The 18481-nt window shown below is 40.0% G+C and overlaps 1 protein-coding gene across 6 annotated transcripts in view; it reads left to right on the forward strand.

The window, feature by feature from the left end:
- Positions 1–18481, forward strand: part of TMEM184B (transmembrane protein 184B) — a 337694-nt gene that overhangs the window by 189884 nt on the left and 129329 nt on the right. For all 6 annotated transcript variants that reach the window (XM_077452364.1, XM_077452365.1, XM_077452366.1 and 3 more), the window contains one exon: positions 12960–13125. In XM_077452364.1, the coding sequence (XP_077308490.1) occupies positions 12960–13125 (166 nt within the window). The remainder of the gene's footprint in view (positions 1–12959; positions 13126–18481) is intronic.

Genomic DNA, 18481 nt, shown 5'->3' on the forward strand with positions numbered 1-18481 from the left:
CATTAATGACAGGAATAGTACCACTGGATTGGCGCAGGGCCAATGTGGTGCCTATATTTAAAAAGGGAACAAAGTCTTTACCAAGTAATTATAAACCCGTTAGTTTAACTTCTATAGTGGCGACGATACTCGAGGGATTGTGTGTAAAAGGGCTCCCGCGCTCTATGGCAAAAAGTTGAAAAGAAGGCAAAAGATCTGTTCTAATGGGAGCAGCAAACACTCTGAGTAAACTCTCAATAGTATAGAAAACAGAAAGGGGGGGGGGGGGGGGGGGTTGTGTTGCGCTTCCTAAATACCAAAAAAACTAATACAATAAATAAAAATACAAAATTAATAATAGTAGAGTGCAAAATAGTGCTTTATAGAAAAAGTGCAATAGTGCTTTGTGAGCAGCACTTAAAACTTATAAAAGTGCATTTAAATGAACATCTAATATAAAGTGTTCTTGTGCATCACTCCAGTGTCTGGAAATAGGCAAAAAAGTGCTTGGGACCATAAAGTGCATATAATAAATTAATGTTGCAGTATGTGTAGAAATAGGTAAACATCTGTGATATAACTGCAGGCAAAATGTAATGCATATGAAAAATGAATATATGTGATAAAATCGTATAAGAAAAGGGTTCTATAAATGCAATAAAATCAGTGATCTAAACATAAGAATGCAAAAAACCGTGCAAAGAAACAGAGGAATGTACTAATTACATTCCTTAACATAGAGGGAACACAATAGCAGCAAAAACGTGGATTTCGATAAAGTGTCCCATACACAGTCCAATCGTGCAACTTTCAGATGTAATTTCACAGCCACAAATAAAGTGCAATGTGCCAGGGCAACTCCCCTCCAACGGTGTTCTGTGCCAGTGCTGGTTATCTTAAATAATTACCTCATGGCTGCAAGGTATGCAGCAAAACAACTGATTTGCAGGGGGAACTCAGGAGAGTCAGGGGGGCTGTGGATAGGACTTCTGACGGTGCCGTTCTCCTTGTAGTTATGGCCAGCGAAAAGTGCTCAAAACAACAAGTAAAGGATATCCTCCATAGTGTAGTATTTAAAACAAGCTATTTATTTGAAATAACTAAAACTACTTACAAGCGGGAACAAATGAACAGGCACACAGCTTAACAGATCAGTGAACGATTTCCTCAGATACAGACGTCACTTCCGGTTTCCTACGCGTTACGTCACGTATGGACTTCAACTGGGATGATCCCAGTTGAAGTCCATACGTGACGTAACGCGTAGGAAACCGGAAGTGACGTCTGTATCTGAGGAAATCGTTCACTGATCTGTTAAGCTGTGTGCCTGTTCATTTGTTCCCGCTTGTGAGTAGTTTTAGTTATTTCAAATAAATCGCTTGTTTTAAATACTACACTATGGAGGATATCCTTTACTTGTTGTTTTGAGCACTTTTCGCTGGCCATAACTACAAGGAGAACGGCACCGTCAGAAGTCCTATCCACAGCCCCCCTGACTCTCCTGAGTTCCCCCTGCAAATCAGTTGTTTTGCTGCATACCTTGCAGCCATGAGGTAATTATTTAAGATAACCAGCACTGGCATGGAACACCGTTGGAGGGGAGTTGCCTTGGCACATTGCACTTTATTTGTGGCTGTGAAATTACATCTGAAAGTTGCACGATTGGACTGTGTATGGGACACTTTATCGAAATCCACGTTTTTGCTGCTATTGTGTTCCCTCTATGTTAAGGAATGTAATTAGTACATTCCTCTGTTTCTTTGCATGTTTTTTTGCATTCTTATGTTTAGATCACTGATTTTATTGCATTTATAGAACCCTTTTCTTATACGATTTTATCGCATATATTCATTTTTCATATGTATTACATTTTGCCTGCAGTTATATCACAGATGTTTACCTATTTCTACACATACTGCAACATTAATTTATTATATGCACTTTATGGTCCCAAGCACTTTTTTGCCTATTTCCAGACACTGGAGTGATGCACAAGAACACTTTATATTAGATGTTCATTTGAATGCACTTTTATAAGTTTTAAGTGCTGCTGACAAAGCACTATTGCACTTTTTCTATAAAGCACTATTTTGCACTCTATCTACTATTATTAATTTTGTATTTTTATTTATTGTATTCGTTTTTTTGGTATTTAGGAAGCGCAACACAACCCTCCCCCCCCCCTTCTGTTTTCGATACTCGAGGGATTAATAAAAGACCACATAGACGAGTTCTTGCAGGAAAAAAATATTTTGAGCAACAGACAGCATGGATTCATGAAAGACAGAAGTTGTCAGAGAAACCTGATTTCTTTTTATGAGGTGGTAAGTAAAACCTTGGACAGAGGGGTGGCGGTGGACGTGATATATTTTGGATTTTGCAAAAGCGTTCGATACAGTTGCGCACACACGGCTCATGTGTAAGGTAAAGTCTACAGGTTTGGAAACATCAGTTTGTAGATGGATAGAAAACTGGCTAAAAGACAGAATTCAGAGAGTAGTGGTTAATGATTCTTACTCTGAATGGACTAAGGTTATCAGTGGTGTACCCCAATGTTCAGTGCTGGGACCCTTGCTTTTTAATCTCTTTATAAATGATATTGGGTCTGGGATCAAAAGTAAAATTTCCGTCTTTGCAGATGACACCAAGCTATGCAGTGCAATAACGTCCTTACAGGATGTCACCAATTTACAACCGACCTCAATGCTCTGTCTAATTGGGTGACTATGTGGCAGATGATGTTTAATGTTGAGAAATGTAACGTTATGCACTTGGGGGCTAAGAATATGCATGCATCATACATGCTAGGGGGGAGTACAACTGGGGGAATCCATAGTGGAGAGGGATCTGGGGGTTTTGGTAGATCATAAACTCAATAGCATGCAATGCCAAGCTGCAGTTTCCAAAGTGAGCAAAGTCCTTTCCTGTATTAAGAGAGGTATGTACTCCAGAGAGAGATAGATATAATTTTGCCCCTGTTCAAATCATTAGTAAGACCTCATCTGGAATATGCCGTTCAGTTTTGGGCACCAGTTCTCAAAAAGGATATCGGGGAACTGGAGAAAGTGCAGAGAAGGGCAACCAAATTGATAAGAGGCATGGAGGAACTCCGCTATGAGGAAAGATTAGAGGAACTGAATTTATTCACTCTTGATAAGAGGAGATTAAGGGGGGATTTGATCAACATGTACAAATATATAAGGAGTCCATATAGGGAACTTGGTGTCGAGTTATTCACTTTACAGTCAACAAAGAGGACAAGGGGGCACTCTTTACGTCTAGAGGAGAAGAGATTTCATCTCCAAATATGGAAAGGTTTCTTCACAGTAAGAGCTGTGAAAATGTGGAATAGACTCCCTGCAGAGGTGGTTATGGCCAGCTCAGTGGATTGCTTTAAGAAAGGCCTGGATTATTTCCTAAGTGTACGTAATATAACTGGGTACTAAAATTTATAGGTAAAGTTAATCCGGGGAAAATCCGATTGCCTCTCGGGGGATCAGGAAGGAATTTTTTCCCCTGCTTTAGCAAATTGGATCATGCTCTACTGGGGTTTTTTGCCTTCCTCTGGATCAACTGTGGGTATAGAATTGGGTATATTATATGGGTTGGTATGATATTTATTATTATTTTTTTTTTTTGGTTGAACTGAATGGACTTGTGTCTTTTTTCAACCTGACTAACTATGTAACTATGTAACTAAAGGCAGCCATGAACTATCTCAACATAAATACACTAATACAGCCCAACAAAAACAGTCATGAGTGCAAAAGGTTGGGGACCCGTTTTACTTTCTCCATTGCAATCCTATATTTTAGCATTGCAATGGAGGAAGGTTAGCATATTGACTTGCTCTGATGTTAGGCTTGCTCTTTTTTTAGTCACAATGTTTCCAGCAACTGAGAAAAGCCTTTCAGATGGGGTTGATGTTGCAGGCACAGACAAGTAACTCTTTGCCAGCATGGCCAAGATGGGAAACCTCTTTTCATTTTCCTTCCACCATTTCAACTGATTTTTCTTCCTTTGGAATAGCCTGCTCACTGAAATACATGTGTATCTCATTCCGCACAACTTCACTGTGGGTTTCTTGATCTTGGATGTGACCAGTGTCATCCTCGCCATTACTGTGGTGGTCATCTGAATCTGAAGAACCGAGCAAAGTGTCTAACAGAGACACTTGAAATTTTCTGAGAAGAGGCATGTCTGCACTGGCTAACCGTTGTGCCTCACATCAATGTTGCATTTGCTCTTCCTCATCTTCTTTTCACTTCAAGAGCAAGAGCTTGGATCTTGAGGTGAACTTTTAAACTGTCCTGTGCTGGCAGGAATTTTAGTTTGTGGAATCTGGGGTCCAGGGCTGCTGCAATAAGACATATATTTTCTCCACCATCATCTCTGAATTTAGTTTCCCGCTTCCATCTTGATGTCATCTCCTGTGCAGCAACACTTTGGAAAGCCTTGACTGCTGCTGTCTCGCAAATTGTGCTCTGTATGGATTTCTGCAGGCCCTTTACCAGAGGAGGTAGAGCGGAAGCAGTCACATAGGACTCTCCACTCAAGAAAACAGTAGCACACTCAAATGGCTTCAGGACTTGTTCCACTTCCTCAAGTAAGCTCCACTGATCATATTTTAAATCCAGGAAGCGCTTCTGTCGTGGTGTGACATCAGGATCGGAAAGAGTTGCAGTCACAGGCCACCTCTGTTCAAGAAGGAGGCTGATCATGTGTAAAGTACTACGGAGGGGGAGAGATTTGGGACTTTAAATGAAGTACAGTTAAGTACCTCCATCCCGGTAATTAATACGCATATAAAAAGGGAAGTTTGGGACTTTAAATGAAGCACTTGGATAGTAAACGACAAAATTATTTCATTGGACCATATTAATTTATTTAATTGAATGTTCAAAGGAACTACTCATTATAAATAAGTCCAATTGAAGATATATATAAATAATGATACAGAAGAAACATAGTATATGACATAATGTATAGTATCCACAAGTAATCATACATAACAGTAATAGATAAGTTGGTTAGGTAATATGGCAAAATGATGCCCATGACAGCATATCCGACATCAACACATGTATGCACATGATAGAAAAGCATCCCATAATTGTAAACAAAATTTGTAATAAATGGTCAAGGACTTCTAAATAAGTAATTCGAAACTTATAGATGTGGTTTCGTATACAGGTATAACCCGAGCATCAAAATACAAAGCTCGACGCGTTTCGTGGGTATCTCCCCACTCATCAGGAGCAGATGCTACCACAGAGTTTCTATAAAAAAATAAAATAAAATAAAAATTATACAAATAATATACTGACCAATAAATTAAGATAGTAAGTACATAAAACTATGTTATGGATAGATATTTTGGTTAGGGCAGACTCACCAGTCCAGGCGTTAAATGCAACGCACAGCGATGGGCGCCAGGCGGGCCAGGGACAAAACCCACTATGCGGGCACTGAGGCGGCAAATAAATGGATACGATATCTGGCACAGAAGAAGTGTATCAGCATGAGAGAGTGTGCTAAATGGTGTTAATACTAAGAAAAGTAAAAGTGAAAATTAGAAAAATCAGTCCACAACAAACTTCGCAAGATGATGCACACAGAGCAGAGTGAAGATGAGTAGGGGTTATACAAAAAATAGCTGACATATTGGAAACAGAAAAAGTATGGAAGGGTTGAAAAGAATGAGTGTGTAGGAGTGTGTGGGAGTGTGAGTGCAGGGGATAAGATAAATGTGATAATGAAGAGTAAGGTAAGTGTAGGTAGTAATAACCAAAGAGGGATAATTGATAAACGATAAACACAGGATGTGTCAGTAAGGATAAAAAGAAAGAAAAAAAAAAAAAAAACAACAGATGAAAAAAGTGGACAAGTATGTACCATGATAACGATCCTGGAACAACAGCCGGCTGACCAGCCAACTGATGTGTTCAAGCCCCATACAGAGAATGGCCAGACAAGCAGCCATCCCCGAGGGGGGTTTAAATATGCCGCCAACGCCATGTGCGTGAGACCGGGTGGGAGGGGCCGCGCCCAGCCCCGGTCATCAACCAGCGACAGGCACGTTAACCCCCTCCCTTCCCGGAAACACGGAGAATGGAAAGACCGAAAACGCCGGCGTGATGTCGTTCAAACGAACGTTACACGCACGGCGTAGGTAACATGGCGTTGATGCGCAGAGTGGAGTCCGCCCGAACCTCCCAATCAAAACGAAAGGGGAGGAGGGGAGGACCCGCTGGCGCATCACAGTGCCCACAAGAAAGAAAAGACCAAGTACCGCCCAACCTCCCAATCGCCTCATACGGAGCACAATAGGCCGGCCAGTGGGTATACGTCAAACCTTAATAACTGAATATCCATCTACGGCATATTAAACGGTGTCGGTAAATGCTGTCATTATACAGTATGTGCATGAATAGAAGAATATAATAAATATATGTAGATACAAACAATTCAGTATCAAGAAAAACACTATATTGACAGTTTTGACACAGGGAAGGTAGGGGAACACTACCAAACCCTTTTATCCAAGTGCTTCCATCCCGGTATATATGAAATATAGACAACGGAGGGGGAGAGATTTGGGACTTTAAATGAAGTACAGTTAAGTACCTCCATCCCGGTAATTAATACGCATATAAAAAGGGAAGTTTGGGACTTTAAATGAAGCACTTGGATAGTAAACGACAAAATTATTTCATTGGACCATATTAATTTATTTAATTGAATGTTCAAAGGAACTACTCATTATAAATAAGTCCAATTGAAGATATATATAAATAATGATACAGAAGAAACATAGTATATGACATAATGTATAGTATCCACAAGTAATCATACATAACAGTAATAGATAAGTTGGTTAGGTAATATGGCAAAATGATGCCCATGACAGCATATCCGACATCAAATTTCTAATTTTCACTTTTACTTTTCTTAGTATTAACACCATTTAGCACACTCTCTCATGCTGATACACTTCTTCTGTGCCAGATATCGTATCCATTTATTTGCCGCCTCAGTGCCCGCATAGTGGGTTTTGTCCCTGGCCCGCCTGGCGCCCATCGCTGTGCGTTGCATTTAACGCCTGGACTGGTGAGTCTGCCCTAACCAAAATATCTATCCATAACATAGTTTTATGTACTTACTATCTTAATTTATTGGTCAGTATATTATTTGTATAATTTTTATTTTATTTTATTTTTTTATAGAAACTCTGTGGTAGCATCTGCTCCTGATGAGTGGGGAGATACCCACGAAACGCGTCGAGCTTTGTATTTTGATGCTCGGGTTATACCTGTATACGAAACCACATCTATAAGTTTCGAATTACTTATTTAGAAGTCCTTGACCATTTATTACAAATTTTGTTTACAATTATGGGATGCTTTTCTATCATGTGCATACATGTGTTGATGTCGGATATGCTGTCATGGGCATCATTTTGCCATATTACCTAACCAACTTATCTATTACTGTTATGTATGATTACTTGTGGATACTATACATTATGTCATATACTATGTTTCTTCTGTATCATTATTTATATATATCTTCAATTGGACTTATTTATAATGAGTAGTTCCTTTGAACATTCAATTAAATAAATTAATATGGTCCAATGAAATAATTTTGTCGTTTACTATCCAAGTGCTTCATTTAAAGTCCCAAACTTCCCTTTTTATATGCGTATGTGTAAAGTACTGTTCCATCTTACGGATACATCATTTATTAGTGCATGCTCAGGGGTACCCATTTGTTGCTGCTTTGCTTTAAGCTTCGTAGTGGCCAGCTCACTTTTTTTTAAATGTTCCACAAGGCACTTTGCAGCCCTCAGGGTCTTGCTGATCTGGGGATTCCTCAGGGCATGGTTGACAACTAACTGCAATGTATGACCAGCACACCTGAGAGAAGAGATGCCATGCTTTTCTTCCAAAATACGCAGAGCAGTGACAGCATTTGCAGCGTTATCATGGACAACTACATTTACATTGGCCATGGATATCTCAAACTTTTCAGCTGCTTTTTCCACCCAGTTAGCAATATTTTCAGCTGTGTCGATCTTCAAGTGGCATAGTGTTCAGATTGTACGATGTAAGATTCTAGTCTTCATTGATGAAGTGGCATGTGACACCCAAGTATGCCTCTGTGGCAATACTGGTCCATGCGTCTGTGGGGAGAGCTATTTTTGATTTCACATCTTTGAGTGATGCTTTCAATCTTTCAAAATTCTCCTCATATTTCTTCTCCATCAGCTTAGTGAAATGGGACCTGGAGGGAAGCGTGTATCCTGGGTAAAACGCGTTGATCATCTCACAAAATCCTTGACCATCTACAATAGAAAGAGGTCTCATATCTTTTACAATCATGTTGAGTATGCTATTGGTATATGCAAGGGCCATTTGGGGTGTGCAAACAGTGACATCCTTTTTATGGAAGAAGAACTCCTGTACACAGCTTTGCCTCTTCCTGAGAAAAAAAACGCACAATAATAATTAACATTTAGGAACCTGAACCAAGTTTAACCAACATGAATGCTCAATGCTAATAATGTACTTGTACTGTGTATTCCAAAGGGTATGGGTAGGGTAGTAAATGTCTGCAATTAAATAAATTAATATTATATTGTTGCTGCTCTGTGTATTGGAAGAAAAGCATGACATCTCTTCTCTCAGGTCATACATTGCAGGAAGTTGTCAAATTCATTGTCATTGTCAACCATGCCCTGAGGGATCCCCAGATCAGCAAGACAGTCACTGAGGGCTCCAGTGCAAAAAGTGCCTTGTGAATGAAACATTTAAAAAAAACATGAGATGGCCACTACAAGTACAAAAAAGAAATTGGCAAAGCAGCACAGCAACAAATATGTACCCCCTGAGCATGCACTAATGATGTATCTTACTTACTAGCAGTAGCAGCATGAGCATATATTAATAAATATTGACCACAAATTACTCCCATACCATTGTCTCCCAAAGCGAGCAAAATACTAGTAAGTAGTACTTACAAAGATGGCTCGTCCGTTTGAGGCCGTAGTGCGCCAGGATGTTTTCTTCTGAGGTGCTCATGCATCGCAGTAGTGCTGCCGTGGTACGCCATTTCGGTTTTGCAGAGGGAGCATTTTATTTGGCCTCTGCTTAAAGAATTCCCATACCTTTGAAAGTCGTGGTCTGGCTTTTTGTGATGCACCGGAACTTTTTTCCCCATTCCCGGGAGCAGGAGCATCAGCAGCAGCTGCCGCTGCCATTAGCGCCATTTACCCGCGAGATGGCACACGTGTGATGCATCGACGGCTTTCACGCAAGTCGACGTATTTTCGTAGTCGACGTAGTAGATTATGTCGACGCGTCGTGGCAGCTCTAATAGGTATATTTATCTCCAGGTTGTCTTTGGGTCTCCTTTTTCATAGAGGGTCTCACTCAGTAGGACCATATTCCCACCCTTGTCACGCTTTTTAATCACAAGGTAAGGGGCTTTCTCCAATTCTTTTAATGCCTGACGTTCATTGCTGGTTAAATTGTGAGGACCTAGCCAGTTCAAATTGATCTTGTATAGATCCTTTTGGGCCAAGTCCAAAAACAATTTAAGCCATTTGTTTTATTATTGATCTATATAGATTATTGATCTAATTCTCAAATTAGCTGTTCTCCTAATAGGTTGGCTCATCTCATCTTCTGACTCGCTATCCGTGTTCTCCAGTAGTGATGGAAGGCTTTCCAGTGCCTTCTTACCGTCCCCCCTATCTATTGTACCCCCTTCATTCTTGGGCTCCTGGTTTAGCAAATTATATTCGTGCCATAGCTTATAAAGGACTTTTCTCAAGAGGTCTAGGTCTTTAACCACTTGCTTACTGGGCACTTAAACCCCCCTCAGTCCCAGACCAATTTTCAGCTTTCAGCGCTGATGCACTTTGAGTGACAATTGCGCGGTCATACAACACTGTACCCAAATGAAATTTTTATCATTTTTTTCCCACAAATAGAGCTTTCTTTTGGTGGTATTTAGTTACAGCTCGGAGTTTTATTTTTTGCTAAACAAACAAAAAAAGATGCAAAAAAAAAAAAAAAAAAATCATGTTTTAATAGTTTGTTATAAAATTTTGCAAACGGGTCATTTTTCTCCTTCATTGAAGTGCGCTGATTAGGCGGCACTTATAGGCTGCATTGGTGGGCACTGATGGGCTGCATTGGTGGGCACTGATGGGCTGCATTGGTGGGCACTGATAGGCTGCACTGGTGGGCACTGATAGGCATAGTTAAGGCGGCACTAATAGGCACAGATAAGGCGGCACCGATGGGCACAGATAAGGCGGCACTGATGGGCAAAGATGGGCACAGATAAGATGGCACGGATGGGTGGCACGGATGGGTGGCACGGATGGGCACTGATAGGTACCACAGATAGATGGGACTGATGGGCACTGATAGGTGGCACTGATAGGTGGCTCTGATAGGTGGCACTGCTGGGCACTGATGGGCGGCACTGCTGGGCACTGATGGGCGGCACTGCTGGGCACTGATGGGCGGCACTGGGGTGCAGCACCTGAGGCAGATTTTGGGTGGCACTGTGGGTGGCACTGCTGGGTGGCACTGTGGGTGGCACTGTGGGCACTGCTGGGTGGCACTGTGGGCACTGCTGGGTGGCACTGTGGGCACTATGGGCACTGCTGGGTGGCACTGACAGGGGGGCACTTACTTTATTTCAGGATGGCACTGCGGGTGGCAGGTGGGCACTGGCAGGGGGCAGGTGTCCTTTTAAATTGCTGGCCGTGATCGGGACTGATGTCCCGAACACGGCCGCCGGCGATCGGCTTTTTTTTTTTCTCCTCGCGCTGTCAGCGCGAGGAGGAATACTAGCCGATTACCGGCTCCGTTTTATCACATGATCAGCTGTCATTGGCTGACAGCTGATCACGTGATAAGGGGTCGGGATCGACCCCTTACACGGATCGGTGATCAGGCGAGTCTCACGGACTCGCCGATCAGAGCGCGCCGCGCGCGCCCCTCAGGGGGCGCGCAGGCCGCTCGTAACCGGGACTACGTCAATAGACGTAGTCCCGAAAATGTGGGTCCGCGCTATTGCCGTCATTTTGCAATAGCGCGGATCCCAAGTGGTTAAAGACCTCAAATGCCTTCATGAGTGAGGTTGGGGAAAAAGAAAGACCCTTTTACAATAATTGTGTATGTGTTCTTTTTAGATGGAAGTTGGATAGGTTCACAAATTTTAAATAGTTTATTAATGTGTCCTGGGGACAACTACCTAGTATATATTTTTTTGGTTCCTGAGTCTACCACTTCTGACTCCTTGTCCCTTCTCTTTCGTTTCCTTTTCCTTGTGTTTTTTTTATTTTTCCCCTTTTCTTTTTTGGTTGAAATTTGTTTGGGGTCCAAAGCACTCATTTTCCCCTCTAGTTCCCCAGCAAAGGTGACAGATTGACCTCCAGTTTCTAAGTCACTATCAGAAGATGACCTAGTCCTGTTGGTATTTTTCCATTTGTTCCTAGTCCTGTTGGTGTGGCTACATTGTTTTGACCTAAAATCTCTCGACCTACTTCTACTTCTATTTTGTTTAGTTGGATCAGACATCACCCCTTTTCCCAATCAAGCGGATTGTGTTTAAATTTCTCTTGTTTAAATACATGAGAGTGTGGGCCAGATGGCTGGCTGAGGCCTCCACAGCGACCACAGATTGAACATGTAAGTGTTGCCATTCTATGGGTGGATGGGATTCTTGTTGTAGGGGGTGCCTAGTATTGCTCTACTTCTTTGTATACTTTTATATGGTATAGCCACTACTGTGGGTCTAGATCACTTTTTCTACTGTCCCTTGCGGCCCGACTGAGAAATTTGGTCCTTAATTATCTTCATCGAGTGGGAGCCAACCAAGCACTATGTTAGTTGTTGTTTGTTTGTGGACGTGCTACAGCGGTAGATTTATTATGTTGGAAGCAACTAGCTGGCCCCTGCGTGGGTCTAGTCCTAATAATGTGGCATGTCACTGTTACCTGTTGAATGTCTGTTTGTCTGTCTGTCTTGAAATCAATAAAAATATTTTCAAAAAAAAAAAAAATTTCTCTTGTTTGTTATATTTAATGTTTTTTGGATTCTTTCAATTTCCTTTTTAAGAAACTCATTGTTCTTTTCAAATTCACTTTCATCTTTATAGGTTTCAAGTTGTTTGGCACTGCTTACAAGTTCCTCCTTGTAGTTCCTGCAACTGTTTTTCTTCATCCGCTACAATAAGTCCTATTACATTCAAGCCCCTATTAGCACACTCCTCCTTCCAGATTTGTAAAAATCTGGGTGTGTGGAGGTGTTCAGCTGGGACTACCCTTTCCCTCAACCCCCTTGGTATAACTTTATTAGCAATATGCAGGTTTAGGGATGAAATATCCCATTTCCTGTTAAGGAATTTAATAGTCAGTTTTTTTATGATTCCTAAAAAGTTTTTTCAAAGGTTCTTTATCAGTATCTGCATTTTCCCCATCCCTGGAGAATGGCGTCTGTATTTCATGATCAATATTGGCATCAATCATGTATGTCATAATGTACTCAGTGATTATAATCTGGAAGGAATAATACTCAGTTCCTACTCAACAAATAGCGATTTAGTGCTTAGCGAGATCTCAGGGCAGTGAACGGATCAGCTGGATCCAAAAGGAGACAAAAATGAAAGAATATTTTGGTGCCCGGATCTACTGCTCTATTAGTATACAACTAAATTGATATTTATATAATAATTCAACCTTTCACCATGTAGTAACAACTGCATAGTGCAGTCCATGTGACCACATAAACTGTATATAGGAAAAGAGGAAGGAAGAGGCCTTCCAAGGGGGTTGCAGTAAGTGAACACTACGGTTGAATTTAACCTAGCCTTCATGCCTTTTATACGTCATGCATTCGATATTTTTCATTGTTAAACCTTAATGTTAGTTTCTGTTTTTTCCTTTTTTTTTCCCTCAGATCTATATGCACCTTCGCTCCTATAGCTGTCCCAATGAACAGCGACATATTGTAAGAATCCTCTTTATTGTCCCAATATATGCCTTTGATTCGTGGCTCAGCCTCCTCTTCTTCACCAATGACCAGTACTATGTTTATTTTGACACAGTCCGGGATTGCTATGAGGGTAAGTGTGTTGTCAAATAATGCAACTTGTTTTGAGTTTATAACTGAACTTTCCTTATAGTAGGGCTACCCCCACTCTGCAGGGGTTTAATGCTCATTTATGCTCTGGGTGCGGTTTAAAATAGACCTTTGCTTACCTCATCCCTCACTTCCATGTGCTTTCTCCAGTCTATGCAACCGGCCATTGCAGCCTTTTCTCTAAAGTGTTTCGGTGGTCACAAACACATTGTACGTACTAAGCAAGAGATTTTCTCCGGTGTTCTCTTCTCTGAAAGCATAGTTTCCATGCTATATATGCTTGAATTGTGCTGTAACCGTGTGATAATATTGGATAGTTATGGATAACTAATCTCAGAGGTGTTAAATCGAAGAACCTGCTGTGTTTCTTAGCAGCATCCTTGTGACCACAACCCATTGTGAATCTCAAAAGATTTTTGCAAAATTATGTACTTGGGTTTAAAGGACACAAGTCAATCTACTTTAACCAATATAAAAAAAATACATTGTTGTGCTTTTTAAAGCGGAGGTCCACCCTAAAATGGACCTCCGCTCATCGGAATCCCCCCCCCTCCGGCGCCACAATCGGCACCTTTCAGGGGGGAGGGGGGTGCAGTTACCTGGATAATCCAGGTAACTGCACCCACTTCCGGGCTAGCTCTCTACGGAAAGGGGTGTATGTCACGCCCCTTTCCGCAAGCGCCCGCCCCCTTCAGCAAGTGCCCCGCTGCCTGCTGGGAAACACACAGCTCCCAGAGGCAGCGGGGACCGTCCGGATTGCGCCGCGCGGCTCGTGCATGCGCAGTAGGGAACCGGGAAATGAAGCCGAAAGGCTCCATTTCCTGATTCCCATACCCAAGATGGCGGCGGCAGGACCCGATAGACGAGCGAGCGATCGGCTTCGGGTGCCGACATCGCGGGCGCGCTGGACAGGTAAGTGTCACTATTTAAAAGTCAGCAGCTGCAGTATTTGTAGCTGCTGGCTTTAAAAAAAAAAAAAAAAACGCGGAGTCCCGGTGGACTCCCGCTTTAAGGACCGTTTCCCGCATAGTATTTATTAGAAGTCATTTTTAACGAAGATATTTTTAAGATACAAAATCAATCTCTGACACAATCTATATATGTGAAACGTATTCACGGAGACAAGTGATCATACAAAATAGTTACATTTATTGGTTGACAAAAAAACAAATATTTACATGAAATAAAAAATACAGTTTGCATTACATGAACATCTTGACAATTAATGGAAACACCCACAAAATTTGAGTGTAGTACCTTGGACGTAATATCACCATGATAACTTTTCAGTAGAATCAATAACCTTATGATAATTGACAATTAAACAGAACGTCTGTATTTCACATGTCCAACCGTTACTATACTGCAGGTAAGTAAGTGGGTAACCATGAGAAATAAATTAGACGTTTGTTTGTCAATAAAAGTGGCATCTATGCAAAAAAAATTTTTTTATGAGAAATTGAATTTAGAGAAAAAATCTAAAAGGTGGTTATTGATTCGGGAGAACGATTATCAATAGTAGAGTATTCAATACATCAATATTTAAGAGCACATACAAGATATAATCAACATGGCATATTTACCTATTCCAAAATGGCTACTAGTCTGGATTGTTCCAAGGAGTAGGAATCTTCATGAATGTAAAAATATGTATTCATGCATGGTGCATGAGTGTCAGTCTGTCTGGGAGTGTGTGTATCTCCCAGTGTCCCTTCTCAGGGTGCATCCCTGAGCTTCCTCTGGCTTCTTTCTTGCTTCTTAAATATCCTCTTAAACAATAAGATCATAAAATTATACTAAGTTCTGCCCAAAAGGTATGTGTTCCCTTCTCATTGGCAGGCAAAACGTAATAATTAACCTTTCCCAGGAGCCTAATGATTTTAAGGTAATAGCACCTTCAACCTTTAAGGTTGAACTGGATGGACTTGTGTCTTTTTTCAACCTGGCTAACTATGTAACTATGTAACCACCAGGTGTCTCCATGTGTTTATTGTTTATCTCTTTTAAGTTAATATATTTTATATTTATAATGTGTATTCTTTTTTTTATATATATATGTTCTAACGAATATATCTCTAGTGTTCAGGGATGCTAGTAACCAACATAATATAAAATATGCTTAACATAATTATTATATAAAATGGTTATATGTATATCTATAAAAACTGAGTCCATTTAGAAAGGACACAGGTTATATATATCAATCAATATCACATAAAATTATTTATATGGATAACTGGATAATTCTGATATATCCAATTTAATATTTGTTTATCTAAACATAGGTTAAATTCTTATACAGTTATAATCACAATATGTTTTTCATAATACTAATTAGTTTCTTAAAACACTTCTGCTTATAATCACACTTTCATATATATTTTCTTTATAAAAAAAAGTTCTTTAGATCATTAGATACAAAAATTATATCTCTTTTGTGACCTACAAATATCTCATATAATTTGAATGACTTATGATCACCATATAGGTACTTTTAAAATACGTCTGACTTGCATATCCGTTCGTATCTCTCTAACGCCATGTGTTGAGATGGGCTTTGAGCAGTCCAATAAATGTTTAGATAGCTTAGCTGTGTGCACAAGTTCCTAAAAATTCATTTTCTGTTTCAACATGAGTTTGTTTCCTGCATCTCAGCTTTTCAAGGGGTTATATAAATTAGTCGCCTAATTCTGATGGGAGGGGGAAGTGTTCTTTTGGGAGCAAAACATATTATTTCTTCATAAATTCACAACAACATGAAAAAAACACCATATACAGAATCCAATACCCACAGTTGATCCAGAGGAATCCCCCCAAAAAAACCCTATGGAGCAAGGTCCAGTTTGCTGCATCGGGGGAAAAAAATAAATTTCTGCTTAAACCCCCTGAAGGCAATCTGTTGTTCCCTGAATCAACAAACCCCAGTGTTTAATGCCTATAAATGCACATATCCAGTTATGTTTTTTTCCGTATAGGAATGCGTCCAGTTCTTTTATTTAAAACAATCTGCTGAACTGGTGAGTTTTGCAGTTCCTTTATTAACAAACCAATAAATACACAGTTGAAATACACGTTTCTCGTTCATTGGGGGACACAAAGTCTTTAACTCCCAGGGTTATAATAATCGCTATGAGAGATCTGGACATTGTCTAAAAAAAAAAATTAAAAAATATTGTAGGCCAGCCGAGGATAATCCCTCCTACTACCATGTTCATTTAAGCACCTCAAGCTTGGACCTTTCACCCCCTTCCAGTCCATGCCAATTACTCAGTCATGCATCACTGTACCTAAATGAAATTGTTATCACTTTTGAGAGCGTTTTCTTTTGGCGGTTTATTTACCACTTCTTTTAAAAAAAAATTATTAGGCAAAAAATACCAAACTTTTTGGGGGAAAAAAACATGTTTTTATTTTTTCTGTTATACAATTTTGCAATTAAATAATCTTTCTTTATAAATTTGGCCAAAAATGCATTTTGCTATCACTCTTTGGTAAAAAATAATACATATTGGTGTACATTTAGTCTGTGTCTACAAACTGGTGTGTGTATGTGAGTGTGTGTATATGTATATGTGTGTGTATGTATGTATATATATATATATATATATATAGTTACATAGTTAGTCAGGTTGAAAAAAGACACAAGTCCATCCAGTTCAACCAAAAAAAAAAAAAATATATATACACACACACACACACACACACACACACACACACACACACACACACACACACACACACACACACACACACACACACACACACACACACACACACACACACACATATATATATATATATATATATATATATATATATATATATATATATATATATATATATATATATATATATATACATATACATATACATATACCAGCCCATATACCCAATTCTATACCCACAGTTGATCCAGAGGAAGGCAAAAAAAAAACCAGCAGAGCATGATCCAATTTGCTAAAGCAGGGGAAAAAATTCCTTCCTGATCCCCCGAGAGGCAATCGGATTTTCCCCGGATCAACTTTACCTATAAATTTTAGTACCCAGTTATATTACGTACACTTAGGAAATAATCCAGGCCTTTCTTAAAGCAATCCACTGAGCTGGCCATAACCACCTCTGCAGGGAGTCTATTCCACATTTTCACAGCTCTTACTGTGAAGAAACCTTTCCATATTTGGAGATGAAATCTCTTCTCCTCTAGACGTAAAGAGTGCCCCCTTGTCCTCTTTGTTGACTTTAAAGTGAATAACTCGACACCAAGTTCCCTATATGGACCCCTTATATATTTGTACATGTTGATCAAATCCCCCCTTAATCTCCTCTTATCAAGAGTGAATAAATTCAGTTCCTCTAATCTTTCCTCATAGCTGAGTTGCTCCATGCCTCTTATCAGTTTGGTTGCCCTTCTCTGCACTTTCTCCAGTTCCCCGATATCCTTTTTGAGAACTCGTGCCCAAAACTGAACGGCATATTCCAGATGAGGTCTTACTAATGATTTGAACAGGGGCAAAATGATATCTCTCTCTCTGGAGTACATACCTCTCTTAATACAGGAAAGGACTTTGCTCGCTTTGGAAACCGCAGCTTGGCATTGCATGCTATTATTGAGCTTATGATCTACCAAAACCCCCAGATCCTTCTCCACTATGGATTCCCCCAGTTGTACTCCCCCTAGCGTGTATGATGCATGCATATTCTTAGCCCCCAAGTGCATAACCTTATATTTCTCAACATATATATATGTGTGTGTGTGTGTATGCTCTCATTTCTTGAGGCCTTAAAATGGCAGGATGGTAGAATCTCCTTTTTTGGAAAGAGGACAGTCCAAGGTATTGAGAGGCATGGTGAATTTTTTTAAAGGTGTATTTTTTTTTTTTTTACATTTTTAAGAAATTTTAATACAATTATTTTTTCACAAAATTGCCAATCTAACAAATTATTTCTCACACACAGCATAGACCACTTAGAATTACACCCTAAAACACATTCTGCTATGTCTCCTGAGTATGGGGATACTACATACGTGAGATTTTCAGAGCCTAGATGCATAGAGGGGCCCAAAATCCAAGGAGCACCTTTTTTTGGCTTTCAAGGAGCATAAATTATGCATTTTCTGACTACCTATCACATTTTTTGGAAGCCCAGTACAGTTGAAATACCCACAAATGTCCACATTTTGGAAAGCAAACCCTCCAAGGTAATTTCGAAGAGGCATAAGTCTTTTGAAAATTTACTTTTTTTTTTGCCACAGGTTTTTGGAAAATGCAGAAAATGAATTCATTTTTTTACACAAAGTTTGTCAATTTAATAAGAGATTTCTTACACATGGCATAGGC

The sequence above is a fragment of the Lithobates pipiens genome, unplaced genomic scaffold, assembly GCF_037356315.1.
Source record: "Lithobates pipiens isolate NorthernLeopardFrog02 unplaced genomic scaffold, aLitPip1_a1.2 Scaffold_23, whole genome shotgun sequence".
NCBI lineage: Eukaryota > Metazoa > Chordata > Amphibia > Anura > Ranidae > Lithobates > Lithobates pipiens.